This window comes from Poecilia reticulata, chromosome 15 (genome assembly GCF_904066995.2).
Source record: "Poecilia reticulata chromosome 15, P_reticulata-male-v2, whole genome shotgun sequence".
Lineage (NCBI taxonomy): Eukaryota > Metazoa > Chordata > Actinopteri > Cyprinodontiformes > Poeciliidae > Poecilia > Poecilia reticulata.
In genome coordinates this window covers 1,141,934-1,157,755 of record NC_088844.1, presented here as the reverse complement: position 1 = coordinate 1,157,755, position 15,822 = coordinate 1,141,934, and the positions used below count along the sequence as shown (strand labels likewise).

Sequence of the window (15,822 nt, the reverse complement as noted above, 5' to 3'; positions counted from 1 at the left end):
AGGGGCGCCGGCAGGAATCAATGGGCCCCCTGACAAAAAATGTGTCTGCCCCCCTCCACCCGCACCATTTTTTGAGTCTATTTGACCCATTAAATGCGTCACAATTTTAAAGGCTTGCATCTGCCTTGCTTTCTTTGGTTCAATACTGATAATTAGCACAATATTTACTGCTCATGAATTTAGCATCCAACTGTCCACATTCAGTATGCAAGTATGTTGCTTAAATTTTTTCTTTTAGATCACTGAAATGTCTCTCCCTATGAAGAGCAACAGTCAAAAGCAACGTGCAACTACACATAAAGCAATCCAGACATCTCAAAAATGCTATGTAGTTGCATTTTATTCAGACTGCAGTACATCCATCCATTTTCTGTTTTCGCTTCCACCTGAATAATATGTAGTTGCGACCCTATCTCCAGCTAACGTTCCGGGCGGGAGGCGGGGTACACTCTGGGCAGGTTGCCAGTCTGTCGCAGGGCAACACAGAGACACACAGGACAAACAACCATGCACGCACACACACAACTAGGGACAATTTAGAGAGACCAATTAACTGACAGTCATGTTTTTGAACTGTGGGAGGAAGCTGGAGTACCTGGAGAGAACCCACACATGCACAGGGAGAACATGCAGAAAAATCCCAGGCCTGAATTGAACCCAGAACCTTCTTGCTGCAAGGCAACAGCTCTACCAATTGTGCCACTGTGCAGCCCCGGCTGCAGTACATAACTTTAATAAAAAATATGTTTTCTCCATATTTGTTAAAGCTGTCACCATGTCGTAGCAGTTTGAGACAGATAATCAGTGAAAACAATCAATCTCCTCAATTTCCGTCCTGAATTACTATTACTGATTAAAGTAATGCAGCATTCTGACCAAAACAACCAATCAGAACTAGTAAGGCACTCTGAGCACTGTCAATTAGCCTCATTTACTCACTGCTCAATATGCTAATGGTGGAGAAACAACTTGTCATTACAAGAAACCGTTTATCTGCCGTCATTGGTAGTTATGCTAACTAAACTGAGCATTCACAGTTTGAATCTGCACAGCTCTGTGCTATGCTAGCTGCAGCATGGCACAAATCGAGGGGGAGGAAGGATGAGCAGCACCACATGAGATTGTGATTGACAGCACTAAAACTGTCAAACTGTAAACTGTAAAACAGAGGAAATATACTTTTCACAGATTACCTCTCATACCATACTGTCACAACATAATGACAGTTTTTAAAAATATGTGAAAAAAATATTTATATTAAAGTGACATAATGCAGCTTCAATTTCACCCAGGAGAGGACGGGTCAGGAGGGACGTGGGTTAGAGCTGCTGCTAACTGACTCATCTGTTGTTAAGTGGTAAAAAGTACAAGGGACAAGTTAAATATATGAATATGTTGGTAATTTATTTCCTTAATTTATTAAATGCTAGTGAAAAGGAGGTAAACAGTAGTTTGTAGCTAAATGGTTGATAATCTCAGTCTACCCACTTCTTTTGGAGGAAAACTGGGTTATAAATTAACACACTTGTATTTTCTTTTCTCTCTCTCTCTCTCTTTTTTTTTTTGAAAACCTGATTTTATAACTTTTCTTAACTGCCACAATCGTTTGAGATTTCCACTGGCTGCTGCTAACAGCGTCACTCTCAAGCGCTCCAAGCAGGAATGAACCTTTTAACGCAGATGGAGGGGGCTCAGGGCAAATAAGGATGTGTGTATTTTGGTCTGGGAGTGGGAACATTAAATTTTTACTGCTAACAACAATCTTTGAAAATACAATATGATTAATTTTGTAAATGACATTGCTCCGATTTTTTATTTTTATTTCTATGAACAAAACTAAATAAATTGTGGAAGGGCCCCTGTTGGTCAGGGCCCCTAGAATTGTCATCACTTTTCCCACCTATACCATGCCCCTGTCCATGACAAAGTGAACCTGAGACATGAAACCAACATCCTGTCTAACACACTGTTGCTGTTCAAGCTTTGCCAAAAGCTGTGTTTCCATTACAAATGTGCTCAAATCTGCTAATGTTGAAAAAATAAAATTTTGCAACTGCAGTATTTCCATTAATAAGAAATTAAATTAAAATAATATGTGAATATGTTTCTTCACATGACAAGTCACTAAAATAATGGCAGGGACAGATGTAAACAATTATTGAGATATATTCATAATTCAGCCATGGCACTGGCGCTCATCATTCACCAGCAGAGGAGACGTCAGCGTCTTATTCATTCGTTGGAGGGACAAGCCTCACAAATAAAAAAAGTTATTTGCAGATATTTTTACATAAATGTAGCGCCATCTTGTGGTCTGGTGAACAGTCTGTATAGGAGAAGCGCATTAAATCATTAGACCAGCTAACTTTTATTTAAAAATAAGGTTTAATATAAGTAAAATATAATATGCTATGATAAGGTGACCATATTTTGATTTTTCTAAAATAAGATACTCTGCACATTATGCACATTAAGATATATTGGGTGTTTCAACTATCAGTTCTTGATATCCCACAAGTATTCTTGGATGGGGTGTCCAGTGTTTAGCAATTTGTGGACAGTTATGGTTCACTTTATTCAGTTCAAACAAATGTTTACTTTAAATTACATATTTGTACTCATAAGTAAGATTTACAAGCTCCCAAAAAGAAATATAAGAATGTTCCCTGAACAGCAACAATAGCAACTTTATTTATCCATCTTTGATTCTAATGAAGGCTCTTTGAGTCCTTCATTGAAAACATCTCTAAGCATTCAATGATCCAAGTGTGTGTCATTGAGTCATAGACTTTCTTGTAATCACTCCAAGTTGTGCACAGGGTGGTGTGTCGGGTTTTGCAGTCTCGGGCGACTGTGTGGTCTACAAGGAGTTGGTGTTTGGTTCCTCTGCTATTAATGCTGATGCCCCTCTGTACCCTTCTGTGTACATAGGCGTAAATCCCGGGAGGGTTGGGGGAATCCTGACCCCCCCAATCTTGGAAAAGTCTTGAATTGTCCCCCCATCCCCCCAAAGAAATCATGAAAGAAACCTTTGTATTTAAACAATATCAATATAAGAAAGGCAATAGAAATAAAGAACAAAGTAAATTTGGCATTTATCTAAGAAAAAAAATAGGAATACATTTTTAGGTTCCCCCCGTCCCCCTCACTATTGCTAGAACAATGGTTCAGTCCAAAGTGTAGGACGAGCAACAGCTGCGCTGCTGAACGACACAGAGTCGCTGAAGTGAGGAGCTAGCTGTTAGCTGTTAGCTGTTAGCTGTGGCTCTGCAGCACAAATAACAAACCCTCCAGTAAGTAAATACTTAAAGCAAAAGACATGTAACACGTTTTATTTACTTTCACTGCTCAATAGGAAGAAACACATTGACAATAAACAGTTATTTTATTACGTTGGCTGACTCATGCTAAACTGCTATGTTATGCCTTGGAAATCAAAACTAGTTAATCTGCTACATTGCTTTCATAGACTTAGCTCCTTTTTCTGTCGAAGGTAGCCAATATTTAAATTATATTTAGCTCTCTGACTCTTACTTTAATAAGAAGAGTGTGAAACGGAAGCGGCTGAGCGTTAGCACTAGCCGATAGCTCTATGGGAGCAGAGAGCAGAGGGGCTACTGCAGCTGGCAGGAAAAAAAAAAAGTATGCCTTTATTTCTTACCATCTTCAACATAGAGCCTTTAAAACCACAAAATAAAATCGGAATATTTTTCTACAAAACTCTGGTGCTGACCGTTAAGTTTAAGTTATGATACTTCCCAAATATTCAATTCCTACATATTTATCGGTTCTCAACCATCCAGGACATGAAAAAACTCCATCAAAAATAAAAGTTTAAAGCAACTTAAATAACACGTGATTTGTATTGAGAACCACTGCAATAAATCAATATTTATGAAGAATTTTATTAAGTGGGGTTACTCATTAAAACTTGTTTTTATTTAGAGCCTTAAGGTTTTGTAAAGGTGTAGCAGAGATTAGATCTATGATTCTGAACTAAACTCGTATCTAAACATTTGAATCTTAGTTTGACTTCTATGGGTCTCAACAGGTTGTTCACTGAGAAAAACACTTTGGTTATTCATTGCTACTTAGTAGTCATTTTGATGGTGCAGCTCGAACACACACAAAAAATTTTTAACCACATTTTACTACAGCCCTACTGACCCCTCCAAATTTGCTCTTAAAAAATGTCCCTGTTTATGGTCCCCCCAATGATGAGATGGGATTTACGTCCTTGTGTGTGTGTGCGTGTACATATATAAACTCATTTCTAAGTTTATATATAAATATATATATATATATATATATATATATATATATATATATATATATATATATATATATATATATATATTTTTTTGTAATTTTGGCACTTAGACCACTTGAATTTCTTACATTTCTTGTATTTTTCTTAAACATTTTAATAGCCTTATCTACTTTGTTTCTCAGACTTTTTGCACCTCTACTGCCCTTTAAGGTCTTCTGGCCGTTCCAAACATGAGTCCAAAGCTCAGATGTGATTGGGCCTTTGCTCTTGCTTGCCCCTAGTCTTTTTTACCTGGCTCCTTTACTGTATTCTTTAAAATCAATTTTGAAAACTTTTTTTTGTCTCTGCCATTGAACACCCAGCATGAGTTGTATTTAATGCTTATTCTTTTAACGTACTGCCCTTTGCTCAACCATGGATTGTTTCTAAAAGTGCTTTATAACCTAATTGGACTGGATTTGAGGCTGTTACTAAGAAGAGGCTTGTCCAAGGCGCCACAGACTCCTTATGTTTCTATATTCATCATGTAATAAAGCAGCCCTGGGGTCGTGCACTTTGCCCTCTTGCAGCCCACACACGCACACCAAAGGTTGCTTCATTTCAAAATTACAGAAGCAACAGCTACTTCTCATGAGGATCTGAGTAAAACACGTGTTTCTGAACTCATCAACGCCAGAAAAACGGGACAAAAAAAATTGTTGATTATAAAGGTTTTACATGTGAGTGAGTTCAGTCGTGATGGGAAGCTGCATTCTTATAAATTTGCAATATGATTGATGTAGTTTCAGAGTGGGATGAGAGGGGTGAGGGTAGGGAGGGGGTAGAAGCCGGCGCCCCTCTGCTGCTGCTGTAGACGGGCGGCGGGACTCCAGTTGGCTGTGCGCTCAGACGCAGCAGCAGCGCGGCAGCAGCAGCAGCATCCTACTGGCTGGACTCGGGGAGGACGCACGCTGTCAGACCGGATCTCCTGATCCTGTTAGTCTCTTGTGTCCTGCTGCATTTGAGCGGACCAGTCCGAACGGGAAAGCGGGAGAAAACAAAACGAAAAAAGAAAACACTCAAAAAGCGTTTGAGCTGCGAATACTAAAAAAGTGATAGAAGCTGGACACTTTTTCCCTGTTCGTTTGGTTTCCTTTTTGGGTGGATTTATTGTTCGTATGAGTCGAACTGGGATCTGTTCTCCACAGCGGAGCGCACGCCGCGTCTGGTCCATGGATTTCTATACTTCTCTGGGAATTAAACTGCGTCGCTTTTGAGTTTCTTTCATTTTCTTTCGACGCGGGTTGTTGTTCGGCACCATGATCTTCGCACTATTGTATTTTCTGCCTCTTTTAGGTAAGTTTAACTATAGGGGATACAAACTTTGGACTCGTTTTTAAATAATAAGAGGTGAAATTTTGTTAGAGAAGGTCTCCAAACTGTTCCAAAACAACAAACCTCTCTTAAGTCAGTTAAGCTGATTTTAAAGCAAACAAATGATGCATTGCGACATAGTTTCATGTTTTAATCCCTAAAAAGCTGCTTTTAAAGTCAAAGCTGTTGGTGTTTGCCACATAAACGATCAAAGCTTTATAGATTTTTGTTTTTAATTTTTTTTACATCTGATTTGTTTTCACTACATTCCTTCTCCAGATGTGCTGAGCTGCGCGGAGGAGAACCTGCGCGCCGGTGCCTCTCGACTGGACTGCGTGCGGGCCAGCGAGCAGTGTCTGCGGGAGCAGGCGTGCAGCACCAAATATCGCACGATGAGGCAGTGCGTGGCCGGTGCCAAGGAGAGCAACTTCAGCCTGGTGGCCGGCGTGGAGGCCAGGGACGAGTGTCGCAGCGCCATGGAGGCGCTCAAGCAGAGCCCGCTGTACAACTGCCGGTGCAAAAGGGGCATGAAGAAGGAGAAGAACTGCCTGCGGATTTACTGGGGGATCTATCAGACGTTACAAGGTTTGTGCTGTTCACAAAAATAAAAGAGAAAGTATTCCCCCCTGTTAGGTATATTTAGAATTGTTGAGTCCTGGGGCATCTCCAAGAAGTTTGCTATAAACCAGCCACTAACAATCCTCGGATGGCACACCAGAACCGAACCCCTTTCCAGATTTTTTACACCTAAGTTTTAATTTTAAATTTAGGTTTCATTGAAACAAAAAAACAATTCTAAAAAATCTTTTTAAACATTCGTTGTGTTTTTTAGAATCCACATACCAAAATTCTGATAAGTTGATATGCTAGGTCCTTAAATTAAAATGAATTTGGAAATGTATATATTTAGTGACATAAAATCGGTATGCATTATAGGCGTATGGGGGCGCTGTGCCAAGAGCGCCAAATGATGGCAGAAAAATGATATATGATGACAGGAAGCTAAAGATGAAAGAAAACACAAAGATAAAGGCAAAAAAAGTTTTTCAAAGTGATTGACAGACATTATTATCTCAGTCTGTAAGAGGAAGCTTGTAAATACTCATGTTAGCTTAAGTTGCTGATAAGTTAACAGACCACTGTGTGCTGTAGCTACAGGTGTATAGCGGTGCTATAATGTGTCGACATACTTCTCAGAAGTTATGTTGCTGACCCCTCTCCCCTCCCCCTTTGGTAGGGCAACTGAGTGGAGACATGTTGGTAAAATCTGATGCAGGTCATGGGTGTTTTCTCTGAGAGGTGTCCCACTGAGGCTTTGGTTTGGTACACTCCCTGCTGCTACAAAAATGGACCTACTCTACAGTTTGCCTGACACGTCCTGTAGGTTGGAGGGATGATTTGTGGCATCTTGGCTAACTCAAAGTTGGATGAGGCCCTGAGCAGAATTTCAATTGGGAACCAACTTACAGCTAATTTGATTGTAGTTTAACGTGTATTTGGGTTGAGTTGGAGAGGTTTGTTCTCTATAAAGTAAAAAGACTATACTTTTTAGGCTACTAACAGATATTATGGCAGATTGGCAGCAGAAATATTAAAATCCCTGTTAAAATATAAAGATACAGTGATCAGATTGGAATCAGCTGATTTTTGAAAAGCAAACCTCTCCCCTATTCTTAAATGCATCAAAGATAACTGTTGCAAGAATACAATATCCAAAAACATGCATATTTTTAAACACTTTGGTTTTGAAGGTTACAGGAATATGGATTTATGGTTAAGGGATTGTAATCTTGTAATTTCTTCCTTTTCTATTAACTTTATAAGAGAGGTGCAGCGATAAATCGGTCCATGTTTCCTTAATTTTGGGAGATCAGCCCATATTCACATAAACCAATCTTCAAAGGTCTGAAAATAATCAGAAATACCCTCTAATTTTAATAATTTATATATATATATATATATATATATATATATATATATATATATATATATATAAACATTATTAAGGGAATGTGCTTTATAAATCTTTTTTGGGTAGATTCAATTACTTTAAACGCCAGCAGGGGGCCCTAAGGAGTCGCAAAGTTACTGCTTAGAGCCACATCATCTCTCTAGCAATGATGAACGAAGGAGAGACAAACTTCCACCCTTATCCACCTGCTTCTATGATCCAAAATCTGACCTCCAAATGGACACTGAATACACTCTGGAATGGCCCACACCCCAAACACTCACATAAACACAACAAAGAACTAATACACTCATTCAGAGTCAGGACCACCTTTGATTCGTTTGAGAGAGCTGAGTTACTTCTTGACCTCCTGAATTGCATCCCTTACAGCTAATGAAGCATACTGCACCCCCACCCCTCCCTGCCTGGTGCTGTCTGTGGCATCCTGAAGTGTTGCTCTTAGCGTCCAGCTCCTCCCCTGCTTCCAGTTGTGCAATGCAGCTGACCAATCTGCCTAATCAAGCGTGTGGCTGTGTGCCAGCGTGGAAATCGACTGACCCAAATTACCCGTGTCACATGCAGGCCAACACAAACCCCCACTCCCCGTCCACCCCCATGAGAAATGATAAACACACCAGGAAGTTGGGTATTGGTATGCAGCTGTGTCTCATGTGTTTGTTTTGGTTGCAGGTAACGACTTCTTGGAGGAGTCTCCGTACGAACCGGTGAACAAACGTCTGTCAGACATCTTCCGACTGGCTCCCATCCTGGGTAAGACCACCGAGGCGTTCTCTCTGTCCTGACGGCGACACACACACATGCCCACATGCGTACACGCATGCAGGCACACCGTCCTCTCAAGAGTTTTATCTGTGTGAAGAAGTGTTTATCCTTGCTCTCTCCTCTTGTTCTCATCCTGCATGTGGGCTGGAAGCGATCTTGCATGGGGAGCTATAGTTCAGAGTCTCATCAAGCAGCAGATAAAAAGGCCTTACACACCGTGTGGGTGTGTGCGCATGAATGTGTGTGTTGTCGTCATTCCAGCGCTGGTTTCTCTGATTGTTCTCTGTCATCCTGCCTGCTTGGAGCCACATGTTGGAAAGAGCGTGAGCAAGGGGAAACTCAAAAGAGCATGACCAGCATTTTTTCAGCTTGGAGCAAAGTGTGGAAGCCGGTCGGGCCTCTAGATGGCGATGTTATTCCCTTGTTTGGATCCAGCGCCCTCTGTTGTGCCAGCTAAGGTTTTGAGCACTGTGCAGCAGGTAATAAACTTTTTATCACATCAAGTAGGTCTGCTTGGGTTTAGATCATCAGAACATCTTAATCAAAATGTCCTGACCCATTTTGATGAAGATGGAACCTTTTCCTTTGTGACTTTTGAGTAGTTTTGGCAGATTTTTTCTCTTTGGACCCACAAGAGCAAATCTTTGACTAAATTTTGACTTTGTTTTTTAATTTGCTTCCAGAAACGTCTCTGAATGAGCTGGCTCTTCACAGTTTCACCTTTCTACTAATGTGTGTATTTTAATGCTCAAATAGCAGGAAAAGGCAAATTTCACCTCAAAGTTCATCTCATAATATAAACTGATTGAGTACTTGGTGTTCTTTAGGAATGTCTATTAAAACCAAGCCACTGAGGACAACAACAATCTGGTTTAGACTTCCATTTGGTCGAAAATGCAGTAAAATGTAAGACTTGGTGTGCTTTGCTGGTGCTGGTATACAAGCTCTGGAAAAAATGAAGAGACCACTGCACTGAACCCTCATGGTTATTCCACCAGATATTGATTTCTGAACTCTTCCTGAGCTAAAACATTAGTATTGTTGTTTCTAAATGAATGTGAGCTTCATTTCTTTGCATTATTTGAGGTCTCAAAGCACTGCATCTTTTTCATTATTTTGACCATTTCTTATTTTCCTAAAATAAATAAAAAAAATTTGCTTGGAATTTCAAAGACATAAAAGAACAATGTTCACTTTACTCAAACATATACTACAAAGAGTAAAATCAGAGATCTGATCATTTTAAGTGGTTTCTTATATTTTTCCACCATTGTATATTACTTATCAGACAGATTACTAACAAATACATAACATATGTGTGAAATCTGATCGCAGATCACACACAGGGAGCACAAATGAATGGATTAGGATTAAAATGTAGAGAGTCACTCACCAATTTTCATTCAGTTGGATATGGACACTGATCTGCTTGTGAGTCACAAAATGTATCAAAACTAACAATTTCTGCTTATTTATCGTCCATAAATAATAAATAAAAAAAACAAACAGCAGCAGGTGCTTTCATTCATTTAAGTTTACAAAACAGCAATGTGTTTCATGTATAAAAATAATGATCAAGTAATTTTTCCTTTTCCTATGGGATACAAACCATCATGTCTATTAGAAAAGGTGTAGACATAAAAAAAATCTGTTTTGTTGTCATTGAAATTTGCAAGAATCATAATCAGAAAGTAATGAAACTAGGAACCAGGAAAAAACAGATCAGTGTATCTATCATAGGAGTCAGCCAAGTCAGTTATTATAACTATAAAAATGAGCTTTCTTTTGTACATGTACACCAGTTATCCGCACATGCTTTAAGTGTCTAAAATTCATATAAAAGTAAGATTTTAGAATGCATTAAATTCATGAAAATAATGCGTTAAAAGCAGTTCTGAAGTTTTCTAATGGCAGGACTATTTAAAGTTATACAAGTAGTTTTTTTCTTGTGGGACTTTTCTGTCACACAGAAGTTTGAGTTGCAGACAAACATCGTCATTCCATTCTGTGACTTGAGGTTTTTCTCACTGCCAATAACTAGCTGCTAATATACCCTTACTAGCTACCTCAGCTAGGTAGCTGGCTAGGTTTTTTTCATCTATCATGGGTAAGGAAAACTTTAATGCCAGTTGGCTGGACATAGGGTTGCCACCTTTCAGAAATCAAAATAAGGGACGCCAACCACGGCGCTCTGTCTTACTCTCATGGGGTGGGATGTCTGCTGCAGTGATAGACATTATTTTACGGCAGTGTTTTTTGTCTTTAAAATGTGATCCATAGAGCAATCATTTATGCATAGTTGGTTAGAGTACCCCAAAATTGTACTCCAATCAGAGTAGTATATGATAGGTATTTCCCGAACCTACATGAAAGAACCACAGACAACGTATATGAATTTTATGGCCAAACTTTTGCAAAAGGAGAAGACTCAGCAAACTGTTCCTCCGAACCTTTCACAGAGCGTTTCTCCCTCTATCAGCTAGAGCAGGCCTTTTATTTGGGAAAAGGAAGAACGTAAAAAGATAAACAGAAAGAAACAGATGGCAAGCTCTATCTACACACACAGGTCATCTAGCTCTTTCCCTCGGGAGAAATTTCTCCCAAGGGTGGAGGGAACAATCAGTTCTTGATGCAAAAAATTTTAACACAGACAAGACTAAATGAAAATCACGTCAATATAAGACTGATTAATGATCCAAAGTAATAATAAATGTATGATATATAAATGTAAAAATAACAACACAAAAATCCCTAACAGTATACTTAAAATACGTTTAATGAAGCAGGTATAAAAAGTATTTGGTAAGTACTGAGTAACTTATCGTAACACCTGATTTTATATTCAAAATGGGTCCTCAGACAGTATAAAAGTTATGTGAACATTATGGTATTTTACTGCATATTATGAATATTACCAAAATATTTGTATAAATAAGGAGTTAGGTTTGGAGGCTGGTTCTAGACCAAAATTTACCACTGGGGCCTGGATAGTTTGTGTTTTTCCATTGCAACACTTGAAAAAGAATGAAACAATAAAAAAAACAGAGCAATATTTCATTATTGATATAATAAGTGAGCCAAACATCCACTTGTGTCTCCAGAGATCTAGGTTGCAGATCCCTGGCAGATGGAAAGCGTGATCCTATACAGCCCCCATCTAGATCCGCTCCTGAGCTGCAGGTCTGGGTCTGGTGTATTAATGACCACTGAACAATTAATTCATAAAATTCATTAACATTTCAATATAAAACATTCAGAAACCACTAACAAACCTTTAAAGTAGAAAGTATTTATGTATTTACTGTTATTTACTGTTTGTTCTTTAAACAATCATTTGTGTTATTTTGGCTGATATTATTATACATTAAATAAGCAAATAATCAAACCAATATAGTCTACTAAAAGCACAATAAGAAACTTAATCATAGCAAAATGTTACCATATCAGGGTCTGCTGTGTTCCTCTCCTGATCTGTTCTGTCTGGTATCACACTGCGCCACGACGAACACATTTTTTTAAAAATTGCCTGTGTTCATCCTCACTAACATTATTCAGCCTGGGATTTGCGTCTTCCTTCTCACGTCCATATCTTTACGAGAGGTTTTGCTTCTAAGGACGGTGGAGAATCGGGTAGAGGATGTTTTAGGCAACCGTGACAACAGCGTCGGTCCGAAGCGTTCTGGGGTTCTTCCTGTGTAGCTCCCACAACAAGAATTTAGCTGACTTTAATATTTTCTGTGTTTTATTTTGGTCATTATTGTTACACTTAGTGTTGATATGTGTGTGATAGGCATGTTTATCGGACATTTATAGAAATACGGAACAAATCACGTCCCTTATCGGTTCAATTTGGGATGCAACATTGAACAGCCATATTTTACGGGACGGTTGGCAACCCTAGCTGGACAACATTCATTTTTGCCACTGGCTCACTTCTGTTGCTAATCCAATCAAGGCTAGGGAAACTCTGGGGGGTGGGCAAAAAGTGCAGTCTTTAATTTTATTCATGTTGGTATTAAAAAGGTTTTAAAAAGTCATACATTTGACCTGCTGAAACCTGCAGATACTTTAGTAGGCTACAAGTAAATATACAACTGAAACAAGAATGTAAAATTTGATTACCTTTTGTAACTGAGATGCTGCCTTTGATGATTTAGAGGTGATTTACTTGTACAGTTAACCATTGGAAGTTTTATTATGCTACCGATTAGAAGCTGGTATATTTTCTCCTTGGGTATCACTGATGGAGTCATATAGCAGGATCAGAGGGTGGAGGGTTGAGGTACGGAGGCTGCAGAAGTTAAGGTTTAATCAGTTAAGGAAAATCTGACCGATCAGGTAGAATCAGTGAGCTTGAGATCACTCAGCTTCATTTCTTCTTTTCATCGTTGTGAAACTGGATGACAAGCGAGGATCACAGCTGACGAGATTTTGATCTTGTTTTTGATTAACTAGTTGTTTTTACTGTTTCTGGAAGAGTCTTCACAGCATGTTTGAATTAAGCATAGATCACTCGAAATAGAAATATCCATACTGTAAATAAGGGCTAATGTAAATAATATTCTCTGGGGATTCATGTTTTTTTTAATTATGCATTGTTATTCTGTGCTTGCCTTTATATTAGAAAATGTGAACCCCTGTTGTTAGAATAACTTCTGTGTCTGACTCGGTTTGTTTTACTGCTTACATCCTTATACTTTGTTTGGCAAACTGCTTTGTTGTTCTGTTGCGTAAAGCTTTAAGTTATTTTTGCTTTAAGTTTTCTCTTAAGGAACTAAACTATAAAAAAAAAAATCAAGGTCGTTTGTATCTCAAAGTGTGACAAAAAAATTTTGTACAGTTTAGAGATCAAGGAATCCAAAAAGAAATACATTATGGCCTATAATACTCTAATGCTTTGTGTCCACTCAGTGGTATGACACGGATCAATGCAGTTTGGTTGTTGCATGATACTAGTGAGATGGTAAACATGACACAGTACGATGTCTCGTGCATGTTGCATCACAGATCCTCCAACTTACCCAGGAATGGACCTGAGTGAGCCTTACAATTTCTTTCAATATTGCTCAAACGTTTAACATAGACTGATAGTAACGCAAGTGCTAGTGAAATGGTGAAATGGCCCACATGGGGAATGTTGTTGGAGAGCAGGAGATGGGAGCAGGAACATAGGATTGATAAATGGATAGATAGTTGTGGAGGCTGAGGAGATTAAGGGTTAGTCGGTGAGTAACTGGGGGAAGTACAGATGATTAAGGTGGTTGCAGTCTTGTAAAGCCTGGGATCAGTCAACCCCTTCCCTCTTTTCAAGGAAATTAAAGGGCAAGGAGATAGGGAAAGGATCAAGAGATTGTTTTTTGATCCTTTAGCTTGTCATAATTTGTTTGTTTCTCCACACAGCACACTGATACAAACTGAGAGCAATAGAAAGGCAGACAAAACATGCAGGCACGCACGCACGCACGCGCACACACACACACACACACACACACACACATATATATATATATATATATATATAAATAAAACATCCTCACTAACCAGAGATGAACGAAAGAAACGAAACATCACGCACATTTAGAAAAAAACCTTTGTGGTCACAAAAATGCTATGGATAGTCAGAGGAGTGTCACAAATTAAGATAACTCTATATTAAAGCTGCAAGTCTGATGAGCAAGCAACCACAACTTTTTTTTCTTTTTTTGCCAGTCGTAGTCTATAAAAATGAAGTAGCAACTACTTCTGATTTAAATCATGAGTATTGAGTATTGACAGCATGATTAAATACTTGCTGTCATCATTATTATTATTATTGCCTATATGTTGAATTATCTCTACTGTGGAGTAATGCTGTTTTTGTGTTATTTAAAAAAAGCAATAATATTTTCTTATACATATAGTGAATCTGGTATTATTAGCATAAAGGGTAGGACACTCACAAGAAGATGTAGAATGCTTTGCATGTTATCGTTTTTTTTGGATAACATGGTGATAGCATGCACCATGTTAACAGGACAAGCCATGATGATCCTGTTGTAATGAAGCACTCGTCTCAGAACGACGCCACTTGGTGACACTAAGATATACAGCACATAGATGCTGAGACACTCAGATAGCACTCTGCCGTGCACCCAACACCTGCTTCCAGAGACACGCCCACAGATGTCCTCCCGTTACCATCAGACAGCCTTGCTGTGGACTCGGCTGGCCTTAATTGAGTTACAAAAACAGATAAAATAAATCTGACAGCTGATTAATAAGAATTAAAATGAAAACAGAAGGCCTTTTTTAATGTGTTCATCTCAGTTCTATTCTATGTGCTGCTTAAACAGTAATTACTGAGGATTTTTTAAAATCTCTCAGTGAATCTCATTCATCCCATAATTGCCATTTCCTTCTTGCCACTAATCATTCACCACAGATCTGTGGAAGTAAATTTAACAAAGTATAGCAAAAAAAAAAAGCCACTTTTACCATAATTGGTTCTGATTGAAGATCAGCAGGTCAAATACTGAAAAATTTGAATTTTAATTTTATTCATTAAATCCACCAAACTACGAAGCAGCATTCAGGTTTTTTGCTCCACAAATTCAGAAAAAATTTCCATAAAACGGCAAAATGGCCAAAACATGAAGTTCCTCTAAATCCAGGCCATAAACCCATTTCAGTCTGGAGAGACTCAGACGGAGAAAGAAAGCGATTAAAAGAGTTTAATGACAAAATGAACATAAAAATAAACAAAGTCCTTTGGAGTTCAGGCCCCAGCCAGGGAACATCGAGCTGGACTTCGATAAGCTCGATGAACATTCCTGATGCAGCATAGGAATGTAGACCCCCCGGGGCCTGTACTGGTGGCAGTGGTTGGAGGAAGATGAGGCCTGAGAGCCGAGAGCAGAAGGTGGAGATGGGGCGGAGGTGGGTCGATCGCAGCTGGTGAGCAGAGGATGAAGGTCCTTTTGCACTGGAGCCCAAACGATGATTGGCTGGAGCGAGGCTTGGACCGACGCTGATAGGTCCAGGTAGCAGAGAGGGAGGCGCTGATTGATGAGGCAGGCGCGACTAGAGTCTTCCAGACTGAACTTTTGTCAAGACTACATTTGTTAGAGTTGCTTTTAGTTAATATTACTTCAAACACTGTTATGCCCTGTGATGGACTGACATGTCCAGGTCATGATTAAATACAGGTGAGAGACTCCGCCTCTCACCTGTTCACAGCTGGATTTAGACACCAGGACCCCTCATGACCCCATTAGGGATGAGCATGTTAGAGAATGGATGGATGGATGGATGGATGGATGGATGGATGGATGGATGGATGGATGGATGGATGGATGGATGGATGGATGGATGGATGGATGGATGGATGGATGGATGGATGGATGGATTAATTTCATTTAATGCAGCATTAGAAAGGTTTCAAAAAGTCTTCAGTTTCACCTGCTGAAACCTGCAGCTTAGTTGTGTG

At 39.1% G+C, this 15,822-nt stretch overlaps 1 protein-coding gene across 4 annotated transcripts in view; it reads left to right on the top strand.

The window, feature by feature from the left end:
* The first annotated feature begins 3,171 nt into the window (after nucleotides 1-3,171).
* Nucleotides 3,172-15,822, top strand: part of LOC103476613 (GDNF family receptor alpha-1-like) — a 150,140-nt gene continuing 137,489 nt past the window's right edge. Inside the window, exons 1-3 of one of the 4 annotated variants that reach the window (XM_008429088.3) lie at nucleotides 3,172-3,293; nucleotides 5,903-6,208; nucleotides 8,265-8,345. In XM_008429088.3, the coding sequence (XP_008427310.2) occupies nucleotides 6,016-6,208; nucleotides 8,265-8,345 (274 nt within the window). In that variant the 5' untranslated portion in view covers nucleotides 3,172-3,293; nucleotides 5,903-6,015. Of the gene's footprint in view, nucleotides 3,294-5,114; nucleotides 5,606-5,902; nucleotides 6,209-8,264; nucleotides 8,346-15,822 lie in introns of those variants that run through there. The other 3 variants (XM_008429087.3, XM_081616079.1, XM_008429090.3) reach the window with 3 other exon arrangements.